The following is a 15,386-nucleotide window of genomic DNA, read 5'->3' as shown; positions in this document are numbered from 1 at the left end:
GCTTTCCAAGTTGTGCAGGCCTGAAATAAGTACAAGTCTTAAGTGCTACCAGAGCTACTGCTAGACAGGGTCACAGAATCATAGACATCAGAAATAAAGAGATGAAATATCCAGTTGGTTTCCTTAGATACAAGGCATCCACTACTATACATTATATTTAAACTAGACTGAAGAAAACTAGGTTTTTCCTCCACTTTAGTAAGACTACTCTACACCTACCATTTCCAGCTCAGGAAGTTTTCCTTTACAGGCAGTCCCCGAGTTACGCGGATCCGACTTATGTCGGATCCGCACTTATGAACGGGGCTCTCTCGCCCCGGAGCTCGCAGGCAGCGGGACCGCCCAGAGCGCAGCGGTCCCGCCACCTCGACCTCCGGGGCAAGAAAAGCTGCTCCAGGTGCCCCTGGTCTGCTGGGGACCGTCTCCAGCAGACCAGGGACACCTGGAGCAAAGCTGGGGAGGCGCAGGACTCCGCCGCCGCTGCGGCTTTGCTCCTGGTGTCCCTGGTCTGCTGGAGACGGTCCCCAGCAGACCAGAGGCACCGGGACCCCTCCGCCTCCCCGGCTTTGCTTCAGGTGCCCCTGGTCTGCTGGTGCCCCTGGTCTGCAAAGCCTCAGAGGCGCGGGACCCCTCCACTGCTGCGGCTTTGCTCCCGGTGTCCCTGGTCTGCTGGGGACGGTCCCCAGCAGACCAGGGACACCGGGAGCAAAGCCGCAGTGGCGCGGGACCTCGCCGCCACTGCGGCTTTGCTCCCCATGTCCCTGGTCTGCTGGGGTGGGGGGTGGGGGGCGCAGTAGCAGACCAGCAGACCAGGCTTTTGTTGTGGACCCTGGGGTAGAGCAGCTGGGGTGCTGCCAGGTTGGTCCTGCAGGGACCTGCCTGGCAGCCCAGCTGTTCTGTCCCAGGCTCGAGATTCAGCCGCTGTTGAAACTGATCAGTGGCTGATTCCAGGAAGCTGGGGGCAGAGCAACTCTGCCTCCAGCTTCCTGTAGTCAGCCCCTGGTCAGTTTCAGCAGCAGCAGCTGAATCTGGAGCCAGTTCCGACTTACATACAAATTCAACTTAAGAACAAATCTATAGTCCCTATCTTGTACGTAACCTGGGGACTACCTGTACTTTCATTATATCAGCCTTCACTCACTAAGTTTCTCCTCCCTTCCTAATGTTCACATCTTTTAAAAAAGTTTTAGACTCTTCTACATATTTTTTAATGTTTCTTCTCCAGTCAGTCCCACATAAAAACTAATTTCTCACCATGAACTTCCTCTAACTTTTCCATGTCCTTCTGATAACAATGGCCAGAAATGAACACAATATTGTATAGAAAAGTATTTTCACCTCCCAATTTCTGACACACTCAGAAGGTAGGTACTCAATCTAAAAAATTGCAGAACAACCCTGCCAGAAATCTTGAAACTTAAAAAAAGGAATTATGCTAGGTCAAAGCATGAACTGAACCCCAAGTAGTTACCTACACATTTCAGAACAATACCTCTTTTAACTAGCTGTAGGGACTTAAGTTCAAAGGGAGCACTTAATTTGAAGAGGTGGCACTAACTGTAAGAAAAAGTAGGTGAGGAAGAATGATCGATAACTAGAGAAGATCTAGGCATAACTGGACTTTCTGAAACCTATTATTATGAGGGAACTTGCTAAGTTTCAAGGGTGAAACCTGTGTACTATAGAACTACAATATATCCAGTGGGGTGAGAGAAACTGCTTAATCTAGATGCTGTCCAGTTTAACGTGTGTTTGTGTTTTATTTTGGTAACTATTCTAACTTTATGCCTATCACTTAATAGTATGGCTATGAATGGGTAATGGGTTAACTGATAAACATCACCATTACCAGTTGATGCTTATGGTAACTGGTTAACCAGCACCCAGGAGCAGCCCGCCATGGGTGAAGAGCTGCTCCAGCTCTACCAGGCCTCCCACAGGGCAGGCTAGCAGAGGTGGCAGCCCTGCAGGGTGGGGGCAGCTTTAGCCATGCATGCCCATTAGATTCCTTCCACTTAATCAGTTAAACGTAACATTCAACTGGTTAACTGATTAAACAGGACTTTACATCCCTAACTTATGGCCACTTAAAAATCTATCTTATGTACCCAATGAACTTGTTTTACTGTTGATCTTTACCAGTGAATTTCCCTGAAGTACTTGGCAAATCTGTTCAAGTTTACAAAGGCTGGTATATACCAACTTTCCAATGATGAAGTGGTAAACCAATGAATAAACTTGCAGTGCTTGTTTTGAGCAGTGCGGGATGCTGTATTCCTGAGGTACAAGGCTGAGGCAATCTGGCTGGTGCCTTGCTGTATGATTCATATGTAGCTCTGGGAGCATTCATTCAACTTAACTGGGTGGGATTCTTCACATGTCGTTGTGCTGAGTGATAACAGCACCTGTAAAGGTTAGCAAAGCACTGAGACAGCCCAACTGGAGCGTTAAAGGGGCACAGCAGTCCCACATTCCCATGCTACACCCCGGGTATCTCATCACACTCGAGTTCTGTGGTGTCCAACATGCTAGCCACATGTGGCTATTTGGCCGGTTGAGTGTGGATAGCAGTAGCCACTGTAGTGGCTACTGTTTCAGAAATAGTTGGACATCATGTGTCTAGGCATTTAAACAGCACGATGCTGCGAGTGAAAAGTAGAGATGAATGATTGGCCAGGAGGCCCCAGGCAGTTGAAAGAACAGTTACTCAGAATGAAGAAACAGCAGACTGGAGTGAAGGTAAGTTATCAACTGCTCTGCCTCTTCCCCTTAAACGCTTACATTTCTTGCCACTTAGCCAAAGAAAATTTGACAGTTTAGCTTTTAATCCACTTGACTTTCAAGTTCTTGAGCTTAATCCTCAACCATGCCCAATAAGCGCTGAGAACATCTACTGTGAGGATAGTGACAGATCTCTTTGTAGGTCCCCAATCTTGGGATCTAGTCTAAACCATCCCAAATCACAACATTGTTTAGAGCAGTGTCAAGTGTTAAAATGGTTCATAACAGCTCCTAGGACTATTGTGCCATGCAGCAACAATTGAAGCACAGAACACACTGGACACATACTCTCCAGCTCTAAATATCAAAGGGGGCTGGGGTGGTGAGATTAGAGCTGGATGTGTCAGTTGTACACCCCCATGATGGATTTTCCCACACAGCATAATTCTCAGCTGTTCATAAAGTTGCAGCCACTTTATACCACCAGAGAAGCATAAAGAGGACTTAGCACAAAAGGAGCCAGATCCAGTTCATACAAGTGCAACATTGCAGTTTTATGGTTCACAGAAATATTCATTTGATTTTAAAAAATAAGTTTTAAATTTTAAAACTATATGGAATCATTTCTATTGGTACTTGGTTCTATAACATGTTTACAAAACAATGTCTATTTAGCAGAACGGAGGCAGCTTTAAATCCAGTCAGTTTTAAAGATAATATTAGGCAATACACCTGCTTCCACGCCCCCCTCTGCATTCCCTATTTGCATGGTTTTAGTCATGCTTTCTTAGTTTTTTCTTACAGATGTGCGAAAGACCCAGGCAGACTGACTTCAGGAGAAAATGAAAGTATACAAAGTACTATCAAAACAAAACAAAAACAAAAACAAAAAACAGAGAATGTTTCCTCCATTCAGATATAGTAACTTTTAAGGTGTCATCATACTACATTAACAAATGCATAATACAGTATTCTGTTTAAGTTGACTATGTTCCTTCAAGTGAAAGCTTCAAATAAAACACATCACTAACAAATGGGGGAACCAAACCACACTTGATCCACAAGTAAATAAGGCAATAAAAACAGCAAGGGTCTTGAACAGGAGTAGAAACGTAAAAAGGCATTTAAAAATGTAACCTCTAAAAATCCTAGCAGTGACACACGCTGTGGGCTCTGTAGTATAAAGCTTAAATAAGCTTAATGCTGCAGAATCTGCAGCAAAGCCTCCCCGGAAACAGCCTTGTAACAAATGTCTTGACTAAGTTTATTTGAGAATTCCTCTTAGAAACAAAACCCAAACACCAAATATTCATTCTGACTCAGATTTACAAGCCACCAACAGAGCTTAGGAAATGAATGATTCATTGAGCAGGCTTGCATGTACACACAGCTTCTAAAATAAGGAAAGCTGAGTGGCATGAATACAATATTAAGGTTGAGAAATCAAGTACAATAATCTCTCCCTTTTCTTTTTAGTTTATACCCTATGCAGAACAGAATTGACAGCCCAAGGGAAGGGTTGCTAACCCAGGTTTCAGCCTCCTTTCTGCCACCCTGTCCTGAACTGCTCTAGGGGTAATTTAGTCAGCACTAAGGAGGCTACCCAACCATGGTGCTTCCCAGAAACAGCATTGTAGTTCCATCATATCTGACCGTCCAGCCCCACCCAAACATGCTACCTATGCTGAGGATTGAGAGTGGCTGTCTTCTTCAGCTCCCATGCCAGGGGAATTGTGGTCAGATTCATCCCTTCTAGAACCATCTACACCTAGCATACAGAGGCTGGAATCTCACTCCAATCATCACCTATCCACAGCCCCAATGGCTCTGTTCAAAGGCAGCAAACAACCATACAGCAAACAGAAGCATTCTCTCAAGCAAACAGTTCCTCCTAAGGGACTTCCGGACATGTCTGCTAAGAATCACACCCAAGTTTTGGATTGATGAAATGAGGCAGAAAAAAAAATACGTGACTTACAGAAAGTCACACAGTCAGTATCAGGCCCATTATAAGAACTCTGGTCTCCTCTGCTAAGCTTCTAACCACTAAATCAGTCCCCACTCCACCACCAGTAAATTAATCTCAGCTTTTGGATTTTACATCTACAAAACAAAGAATACTTTGCAGTTAGAGTACTTTTTCCATCTACAGGAAGTGCTCCACCACACTGCCTAAGCATCAGGAGACAGACAGGGAAGATAGTTTTAGGTGGAATTTGATGGATATGTGGGAGAGGGGTTGCGTTAGTGGCTCTGATTTTTAAGTCTTGCCCTATGCTATCAAAATTAAACAAAGGAGAAAATAGACATTGACAATGAACCAGTGACTATTCTCCTGCACCATTTCTCTTGCAATTGCAGTTGAAGAAAAACCCTGTTCAGGACCATTTTAGAAACCATAGCTAACCAAAATTAGTTGAAAATCTGTTCGTACAGACCCCAGACTTGTTTAATGACAAGATGATTCAAAGATCAGAATTTTTCCAGCAGCTGTCCAGTCCGGAATTAAATAAAAAGCAATCAATATCTAAAGAGAAGAGCAGATTTTACTACCCAAGACCATCATTGCCAGCGTTCAACTCCTACAACACTTGGATCCAAACACTACATTTCACAATTCTGTTGTATTCTACTCTGTGTGGGTTCTTGTAACTACCATGGTGAATGCAGTTTAAGTAGGGATGTTAATGTATACCAGTGTACACAGTTAATCAATAAGCCTGGGCTGATCAGTTAACCTCCATGGGTTAAACCACCCACCCACCCCTACCTACCGGGCTCCTGAGAAACCACCTGTTTCCCACATTGCAGCCTCTGTATGAGAAGCAGCATGTGAGGGAAGGAGGTGGGGGGGGGGGGGGGGAGAGGGGAGAATGCAGGTATTCCTGCCAAGCCAGCTTAAAAGTAGGCTCCCCACAAGCATCAGCTGCCACAAGGATGTAAACACGTGACTGCTAAAAATTTCAACGGTTACTCTTTTACAAAAATAAACGTATTTTAACTTTCCTAGTTAAAAGTGCCTGATGTCTGTTGAGCAGCTCAAACCAAACTTGTTTCTAGACGTTTTCCCCTTTTGCCACCTACCTTTTCTTTTTCCTTGCTACGTGAGAATTTAGTTCAGATAGTGTAACCTCCTAAATTTCTAAGATCTATTTCCACTCTATCCTACCTTTTCTTTTCCCAGGAATTCTTCTCACAAAACTTTTTCCTATTCTAGATAGACTAGAGTCATAGGGGAGGTTCTTCAACAGTACATGAAAAAGGATTAATACTTGTGATTTCCTGAGTCCCAAAAGAGGGACCTGCTCACGCTGTATTTGAGACTTCTGAAGAAATTTATCAAGCAAATGAAATTGTGGAGGGTGATATTAGCAACTGTGATAACATCCTTATATCTACAAGACTAGTCCGAGAATATAGACTTGAAGACAGCAAATAATCCAAGTTTTGTGTAGGAGAGCAGCACAATTTGGGATGGAGGGAGGGCGGGGGGGGGGGGGGAATGGAGGAGGAAGGGGACAAGAGGGGAGTCCTGCCATCTGGACTCTGTATAGCCAGCCCCAAGATCTATCAGAGTGCATAACGGGGGTGGGGAACCTAAGGCTCAGGGGCCTGGATGCAGCCCCTGGGTCGCTCAGATCTGGCCCGAGGCATTTATGGCCTCCCTCAGCACTGGCAAGCCTACACTGGCACTCCAGCCCCCCTGCATCTCCCAGCCCCCAATTGGTGTACAGCATTAACAGCAACCTTAAGGAGGCTAGTGATGTGAATGGTTAACTGGTTAGCAACACCCTTACTGAGTGAAACTTAATAGTTACAGTTAACCAGCAGCCCAGCGTGGCATGCCACACCACACTCTCCCTTTACGCTCCCCGCCCAGTTTAAGTGGTTAACCAATTAAACATAATGTTTAACTTAACAGGATTTTACATGCCTAAAGGAGGCTTGTGTATATCAATTTCCTATAACTAGTCAATACTAGATCTCACTCCTCAAAGGGCTGTACATTAGGTTACTAAAATAATCAGCTGTTCTGTTTCTTAGGTCTAAGAACCATCCCCAAAAAGCCCATACTCATGCAGATGAAGTTATTAAGAGATAGCTTTAGACTCCAGATAATGTACCCCCTCTAGACTAGTTACAGGCTTATGTTCAAAGTTGCATTAGCTCAGGACAAATCCTCAGACAACAGAGATTCAGCACAAGATTCCTCAGTCTAATGGCTTCTTGCTTATATAATGAAACTTTTAGCTTAAATGAATTCAATCACCCCTGAGTTTTAGACCTAGAAAGAGAACTGTGCACACTGCAACTGTAATCTCCATGGGTGACGGGGGGGGGGGGGTAGGTGAAATCACTACATGCTTGGTGAGTCGCTCTCTTCAATTCAGCCCATCATGTACAGTATTTGTAATAGACACATAAGGTTTAGATTGCAGAACTCAGCTGGACCATCTCATAATACAGGATCTCTGTGTTTACAAAGAGTCCCAACTATCACTTCCCTGATGGCCTGTCATGCCTTCTAGCCTGCAAGGCATTTTTTTCCTGCCTTGAAGTGTTCCTTTTCACAAGTGAGCAATACTATTGCTGTATGCCAAGTCAACTGGCAGGGTGGGGCTCAAAACAACTACCATACCAGGAAGCTATGAAGAACTGGAAATGGCACCCAGTATCACATCAAATCTGCAATTACCCTCTAAAGGCAAAGATAACATGCTGATAGATGACCTCAGTTGTAAGTATAGCATCAAGTACAAGTGCCTCCTGAAGAGTGCACTGGCAAACTCATGGTCCCAGAGAGAAATCTGTTCTCTTCTTAGGACAGGACATGTCGAGGATCCTTACTGGATATAATCCTCTTGGACCAGAAACAAACATACCTGTATTAGGTATGTAAAATCCCCTGGAATTAGATAACTAATTAAGTATAACCCATTAACTGACTAAACAGGAGTGACCTCTTTGCCTGCGGCAGCTGGGCTGGAACAGTCACCCTCCCCCCTGGAGCCTGCCTCAGGCAGGGGAGTGCTCCTGCCTCTGCCAATTCACCATAACTGGTAAGCAGTGAGGCTTACAGATTAACCATTAACATCCCTAACCTGTATGTACCCCCCTCCAAATTCCTCTAATCCCAGCAGCAGGGATTTGTTACTATCTTAACTTAAGAACTAAACCATTCAATAAGACATTTAGAGTGCGTCTTGATCTAGGGTTTTGGTTTTTTAAATGTCATCTAACACATTCCAACACTAACACAAACAAAGCAAACTGTACTTTGGCACACACACTAGCTGGTCGAGTTAAAACCTAAACTCGACCAGCTTGAAATGAAAAATGTGTTAGTTGCCTTTTTACGTTAGTGTGAGAACACGCTCATTAATCAGTTCTAAAAAGCAAAACCAAGGAAGTTACCTAGCCAAGACAAACTTGCCAAAAGGATGACACGACACAATTTGGTACTGCCATTGTTACTTCTGCACTGCTGCTGGCAGGGCACTGCCTTTGGAACTGGGCACCCAGCCAACAGTTCTGAAGACAGTACAGAAGTCAGAGTGGCAATGTTGTGATCCCTCCTAAAATAACCTTGCAACCCTCCTGAAATGCCCTTTTGAGTCAGGGCCCCCAGTTTGAGAAATGCTGGTCTCCCCTAAAAAATCTGCATAGTATAGGGTAAAAGCACACAAAAGCCTAGATTTCATGGTCCATGATGCGTTTTTTCCATGGCTGTGAATTTTACATGGACCTACATATTCACCAGCAAAGATTCCAGTACCATCAACTCTATTTTTCATCTCATTTCCATTAATATCAGTACATAAATCCAGTAGGTGGAGTTTTATCCATACCTTTACATGGTTTATTTCATGGATTTAGTGAGTATCTGCACTGAGGTAGTTTACCCTAGTGTCTACACTAAAGCTTGCCCTGGTGCAGCTACACCAGAGGCTAAAAACCGCATTGTACACAAAGCCTTAACGTATAAGTCAGATGGTCTCACCTTGGAATAGCAGACCTTCTGTCACTATTAAACTGAGACACCACATCATCTCCTGAGATTATTTAGAATCATACAGTGGATATCCTATGTACTTGCTATTCACCCAGGGCAGGAATGTTATGTTTTAAACAAGGGGAACATTTACTTACTACAGTAAATATGGTTCTTCACAATGACCGACTGTATGCACCTAAACTCCCCACCTTCTTTATCAACATTATTTCAGTCTTACAATTGATTTTTATTTACTAGAAGGAACTGAGCTGTAGTTGGTGTTATTACCTCCTTTGTATCTACCAGCAGGAATGCACAGACAAAACTAATGCACCCATCCAACTTTAAAAAAACCCAACAACAAAAACAAACAAACAAAAAACCACACATGCTGCTACCCAAAAAGGCCTTTGATCCTGAAAATACAGATGCACACAGAAGTGGGCTGTGCCCATGAAAGCTCATTATACCATCTACATCTGTGGTCACCAACCAGTAGATCGTGAGATACCGGTAGATCTCAGGGGCTCTAAGAGTAGCTCTTGAGCCCTCTCTGAACTGTGCACCTGCGCAGTACATTTACATTAGATTTCCTCATTTGAGGAGCAGCTACTCACTGAGCAACAACACAGGTGAGTAGCTGCGAGGAACGGTGGGAGCTGGGAGGCCGGGAGGGCTGAAACACCCCAGCAAGCTGATTGTGGCTGTCACAGCTGGAGCTAGGCACAGCCTCCCTGGGCTGAGCGCAGGGCAGCTGGTCTGTAGGGAAGAGAAGCAGCTGCCCAGCCAGCTGGCCATGGCGCTCAGCCAGGGTGCACCACACTACATGTGAGCTGGCGCAGAGGAGAAGCTGCCTGGCCTGCTGGCTGTGGTGTTCAGCCCAGAGGAGGCTGAACCGCGCTCCAGCTGATTGGGCAGCTTCCCCTCTGCGCCTGCCCACATGGAGCTTGGTGGCACCCTGGCTGAGCGCCATGGCCAGCTGGCCGGGCAGCCACTTTTCTTTGCTCCAGCCCGGCTGCCCTGCGGTCAGTCTGGAGGTAGCACGGTTCGGAGGCTTCCCTCCGTGGCTGGTGTAGGGAACTCCCTGCCCCCAACCTTGTTCCCTCTCCTCTGCCCCAAACTTGTTCCCCGCCCTCCCGGCCCCCCCCTGCAGAAACTTGTCCCCCAGAACCCTGCCCCCCCTGCAGAAACCAGTTCCTTCTGACACCCTGTCTCCTACTACAGAAACCTATCCCCCTGCTCCCCTCTGCAGAAACCTGTCCCCCCCAGCACTGTCCCCTGCTGCAGAAACCCGTCCTGGCACCCTGCCCCCTCTCCCCTGCCCCCACTGGCACCCTGTTCCCTGCTCCAGAACCCACTAGCACTCCTCCCCAGTACTGTGTCCCCTGCTCCCAAATGACTTTTCTATGGATCAGTGACCCCTGACTCAAGGCAGGTTCCCTGCCATTCTCATAAATAAAGACAATGCAGAAACTTTTTGTGTTTAACATAGTATTCTATTTAAAAATGAAGCCTGGCCAACAAACCCCTAATTGGGGCCAATCCCCCATCTGGCCACAACCACTCCTGCACTCCCCCTGCCCCAGACCATAGATCTGAGCCTATAAAACACTAGAACCTCATGCCCTCAGCCCCTCACATACCCCAACCCAAATTCCTGCACCCTCACATCGGCAAGCCTGTGGCTTGCTTAGTATCCCAACACTGTCCAGCCTGGAGCCCCCTCCCCGAGCCAGTGTCCCCTTCTCCACCTCCTCCTGCAACCAGATTTCCTCCCAGAGCTTGCACCTCTCACCCCTTACCACACCCAAATCCCTCATTTCCCCCCCCCCCTCCCAGAGCCTACACATGCTGTCTCAACACAGCAAGGGTCCAGCTAGACTGCAGGAGTTTTTCAGATTCTGGAGATATCCCAGAAAAACTCTTCTGCATCCAGGGTTGCGTTTGTTCTTCCGCTTTTTTAGTGGAAGAGCAAACAGGCTCTTTTGGTCACCCCTATATTCCTTTTTCCACAAGGAATAAGGTGGCTTCCAAAAGAAGGTTTTTTTTTTCTGAAGCAAAATGCCGGACAATGTAGCACTTTAAAGACTAACAAGATGGTTTATTAGATGATGATAAACCATCTTGTTAGTCTTTAAAGTGCTACATTGTCCAGACTAACACGGCTATATTTCTATCACTTTTTTTTTCTGACATTTGGTCCAGTATAGACAGGCCAAATGTTGGAAAAACCTCAATAAGCAGCAGTATAAAGACTGGGGATAGCAAGTGATGGAGAGGAAGAGAATAGAGAGGGCGGGACTTCAAGGAAGGGGCAGGGCTTCAAGGAAGGGGCAGGGCGGTAGATCTTGGCTTGGTCTGTCATTTAAAAAGTGATCTTGGGTATAAAAAGGTTGGAGACCACTGATCTACATGTTTTGTTAGTATAAAGTGCTACCAGACCATTTGTTGTTGTTTTCTGTAACTAACTTGGCTACCCTCTGGAGCTCAAAAACAGTGCTGTTGACTTTGCAAGTAAGATTCTGCAGGATAAGGACCAAAGTTCTGAACTCAAGTATCATGCAACCTCAAAGCAAAAAATGCCTATAGTTACTAAGTTACTTATCAATTCTCTCTTTGTTTTAAGGGAAAGTGTTGGGAGAGATTAAGTCAATCATTGCACAGTAATCAATTTAAAGGATAAAATAATACTCTTTTCAATCAAGACCAGGAAGCAACAATGTAAAAATGGAGAGAAAGATGAAGTAGGCTCACTAAAATATCATGCACAACCACGTTTTGTTGTGCTTTGAACTGCCTAGCATTTAGATAATAAACACTAAAGCCAATAGGTCTCAGATATTAATAAAAATCATAGAGTTTTGAAGCAATTTGGTAAATATTTTTATTTGAACAAGGTAGCACAAAGTGTTGCCATACTGGACCATAAGGCTGGACCGTACTTTTAGGTAATTCACTGAAAAAAAGCTATAGTCTGCAATTCAAAAGTAGTTTGCAATATGCTATATGAAATTAACCTGATAAATCTATTTATATCACTGATATGAACAGACAACAAGTTGAACCTCTCTAGTCCAGGAACATTCATGGTCTGACATGATTTTAGTGAGGTGTATGTCCATTTATCATGGCTGTGGCCAAGTTTCCCAAAGGCCCCATAAAGTTGTTTACAGTCACCAGTCCTACTCTGTTTTCTGTGCTGTTACTTAGCTCTAATTTGACCTTAAATGTCTTCTAAGAGCCAGTAAGACAAAGATTGACCTCCTGTGGTTCAGCAAATTATCTGGTTTGGCACTCGCCAAGTTCTGTGGGTTCCTGACTGAAGAGGTTCAACCTGTAGTTTAAAGTCCAGCTATAGACTTTCTTACTGACATTAAACGAGGGTGAGGGAAACAGTTTTCAATTATATTTTTATCTAAGAGGCATTGGAGGAAGGAGATGGTGCCTCCCCCATATAAAACCCAGTCCAGTTCCAAGTAATCACTGAAAAAAGTCACAAGGTCCATACAAAATGACTAATGTACTAGTCAATGCTTAGTGGAAAGTTTTAGTAGATCTCTGGCAAACAACAGCAGGAGTCAATCAGTCTCTTCCATGTTTTCTTGACCTGCTGATGCTATCAGCCTGGGATAATTCAAGAGACACTTAATGAAAATGAGTTTAAACTTTAGAGCATCTCCAGTTTACAGGCACACAAATCCTTAAGCAACATGTGTGCACATCTTGTTCATAGTGTCCACTTCCAGTGGAGCAGCATGTCCATCTGCTCCAAACGAGAGAGAGCAGCCCTGTAACTAGTCACTTCTGAAAGAAAGTTAATATTTTTCTCTGATCTAAGACATGGGATAGAAAAGGGAGCGTGAAGCCCACCCCAATGGTAAGGCTCCTCCAGCTATGGATGACAGCTGGCATGCTCTGCTGAGGAGGGCCAAGGCTGAGGAGGGAGAGGTTTCCCTGGGCGCTGGGGTGGGATGGGGCAGGCCCCCATAGAGAGGGTGAGGAGGGCTGGTGTTTACCTGGGCACTCAGGTAGCGCTTCAGGCACTCCTCACACACCGCCTTCTTGCAGCAGGGCAGGGGCTTGACCGGCTTCTCCTCCAGGCACACCCGGCAGCTCAGCACCAGCAAGGGCCCGAAGTCCCCCGCGATCAGCCCGGAGAAGGGCTCGGGCAGCAGGTAAAAGTCCACCTCGATGCTGCCCCCCGAGGACAGGGGGTCTCCGGCATGGGCGCGGCCGGGGGGCAGGGCCCCGGGGGCTCCGGCGGGCGGGGGTCCCGGCCCAGCGTGGTCGTTCTCCACGCAGTACACGGTGCAGTACACGTGCCTCCGCGGCGGGGGGAGGCGGCGGCGGCGGCTGCCCCCCTCGGGCCCCTCCTCGGGGGGCGCCCCGGGCTCCCCGCCGGCCCCCGGCTCCCCCGCGGGAGAGTCAGGGGGCGGCGGCTCCTCGCTGCGCTCCGGGCTCCCCGGGGCCCCGGCAGGAAGCGGCTCCAGCTCCCCGCTCCGCCGCCTGCTGCCGGGCTCCGGCTCCCGCGGCCCCGCCGCCTCCTGCCCCGGCTCCCCGGGCCCGCCTGCGGGCGGCGGCGTCTCGGCGGGGGGCGGCCGCAGGGCGCTGAGCGAGCTCTGCTGCTCCCCCATCCCCGCCGCGTCGCATCCAGCCGCCTCCGGCCCCGCTTCCGGGTCCGGGCCCCGCCGCCGCTGCGCTGGTCAACGCTGCCCGCGGGCCCCACCCGGCCCGGCGCCCATCCCGCCGCGCTGCGGCCGCAGCAGAGTCCCCGAGCCGGGGCCGACTGATGGGCTGCGACCACCCGCCCCCGCGCCGGCCCCTCACATGTATCCTTCCCGGCCCGGGCTCAGTCACGCCCCTTCCTGGCCACACGCCGGAGCCGCCCGCCCCCACTCAGCTCTACACGTACACCTCGCCTCGCCCCTAACCTGCCCCCCCTCACACCGCCCCGCCTGTGCCTGCCACCCACACACCCCGCCCTAGCGCTGCGCCTCTCCCACCCACCTTTCCTGCACTTAACTAGAGTGTCCAGATTGCATGTGTGGAAAACTGCAACTCGTTTGGTGTGGCCGAGTGGGGAGGGCGGGGGAGACGGTTCCAATCATTTTGGATGTCAGGTCACCCTAGTTTATACACACCCCTTAATCCTTCCCGATTCGCACCCGTCCCTCACCCACCTTTCACTTCCACCCCTCACATAGACACCTCTCACACACATACCCATTTACCCCTTCATCCTGTTACACTGTAACATACACAAACTTCTGCCTACATTTTAAACCAGACCCTTCTCACACCTTTACTCACCCTTTAACATTGCCTCTCTCACATACCTACTCTCCTCTTAACTCTGCTCCCCACCCCCACATACACATATCTGTTAACACTGCCTCTCTCCAGGGGCAGTCCGTCCATATAGGCAAACTAGGCAGTAGCCTAGGGTGCCAAGTTAAATGGGGCGCCAAATGGTGGCACAATATCATTGAGGGGTTTGGAGGTGGGGGCGCCAATTGCCTGGTTCGCCTAGGGCACCAGTTGCTGGCAGCTAGTCTAGGGCGGCCCCTGCCTCTCTCATTCACTCACCCAGGCAATCAGGCCAGCTTCCCTAGCTGCCCACGCTTAGAATGTACTATATTTTATCCAATGTCCAATTAAAAATCCAATGTCCAATTAAAAATCACTTTCAAAGAAAAACTGTAAAAAGTAGAAGCATTGTCTTTATCCTCTTAGTGTCATAGACATTTAGGTTTATGACTGGCACACCAAATGTGAGCAATACTATGACATCTGCAAAAGTGATTTAAATAATTAAAATCAGACAGATTGATAAATGTACATCCAACATGTCTTGTCACTTGCTAGTAAGAGGATTAAAGAAACAATTACTGTGCATGCGGTTCAGAAAGCCTGCCCAGAAGCAAGCTGTTAGGAAAAATACCCTTCAGAACTCAACATCACTGGTAGGTACAGGAGATAACAAGAAATGCCCATTCTAGGATAACTGAAGCATTGGTAGTGACAAGTATATTGGTCATTTAATAACAGATGCGTATTCTTCCTTGTTCTACCTTATCAAGACTAGCAGTTTTGGTCCATTACCCCAGATACTCCTAACTGCCTTATTAAAATCAATGGAAGTTAGGAGCCTAAATACTTTTGAGGATCTGAGACACTGTCATTTCAATTACCGTAAATTAGCATATATAACCCACACTTGTGTATAACCCACACCCGTGCATAACCCACGGTTTTTCCTGAATGTGTAAAAAAAGTTTTAGATAACCCACAGATGTGTATAACCCCATGGGTTCTATACACTACCTTAAGATAATTGCACATACCAGGATAAACTGCATCTTCTGTTAGGTAGCCAATCTGGTAGAGCATAGCGCAGGCGAGGTAATTCAAATGAACTGAGAACTAACTAATGCAGTATGACCGATAATCCTGTGGTGAGTTATCTACATAAAAATAGCTAGAAGTATGCAATAGTTCTTCCTAAAAGAAGGAGCATGAGTCCCTGCCTCTTCTGGGCCCAATTCTCATCCTCCTTCCCCCACCCACCACCAGGTGTGGACTAAAGGTGGAGGACTAGTCGGCTATCCAATAAGCAAATCCTTATCAGATAGTCGAGTCGACTAGTCACTCCGCCCCCTTACTGCCTCTA

The 15,386-nt window shown here is 47.1% G+C and overlaps 1 protein-coding gene across 3 annotated transcripts in view; it reads right to left on the bottom strand.

Annotated features, from left to right (window-relative positions):
- The window catches only part of RNF217 (ring finger protein 217), an 83,203-nt gene extending 69,583 nt beyond the window's left edge, over positions 1–13,620 (bottom strand). For 2 of the 3 annotated variants that reach the window (XM_006139447.5, XM_075924096.2), the window contains exon 1: positions 12,733–13,619. In XM_006139447.5, coding sequence (XP_006139509.4) covers positions 12,733–13,350 — 618 coding nt within the window. In that variant the 5' untranslated portion in view covers positions 13,351–13,619. Of the gene's footprint in view, positions 1–12,732 lie in introns of all 3 variants that reach the window. The other variant, XM_075924097.2, reaches the window with a different exon arrangement.
- Between the last annotated feature and the right edge of the window lie 1,766 nt (positions 13,621–15,386).

Source organism: Pelodiscus sinensis, chromosome 3 (assembly GCF_052426305.1).
Source record: "Pelodiscus sinensis isolate ZL-2025 chromosome 3, ASM5242630v1, whole genome shotgun sequence".
Lineage (NCBI taxonomy): Eukaryota > Metazoa > Chordata > Testudines > Trionychidae > Pelodiscus > Pelodiscus sinensis.
This window is presented reverse-complemented; position numbering and strand designations above follow the sequence as displayed.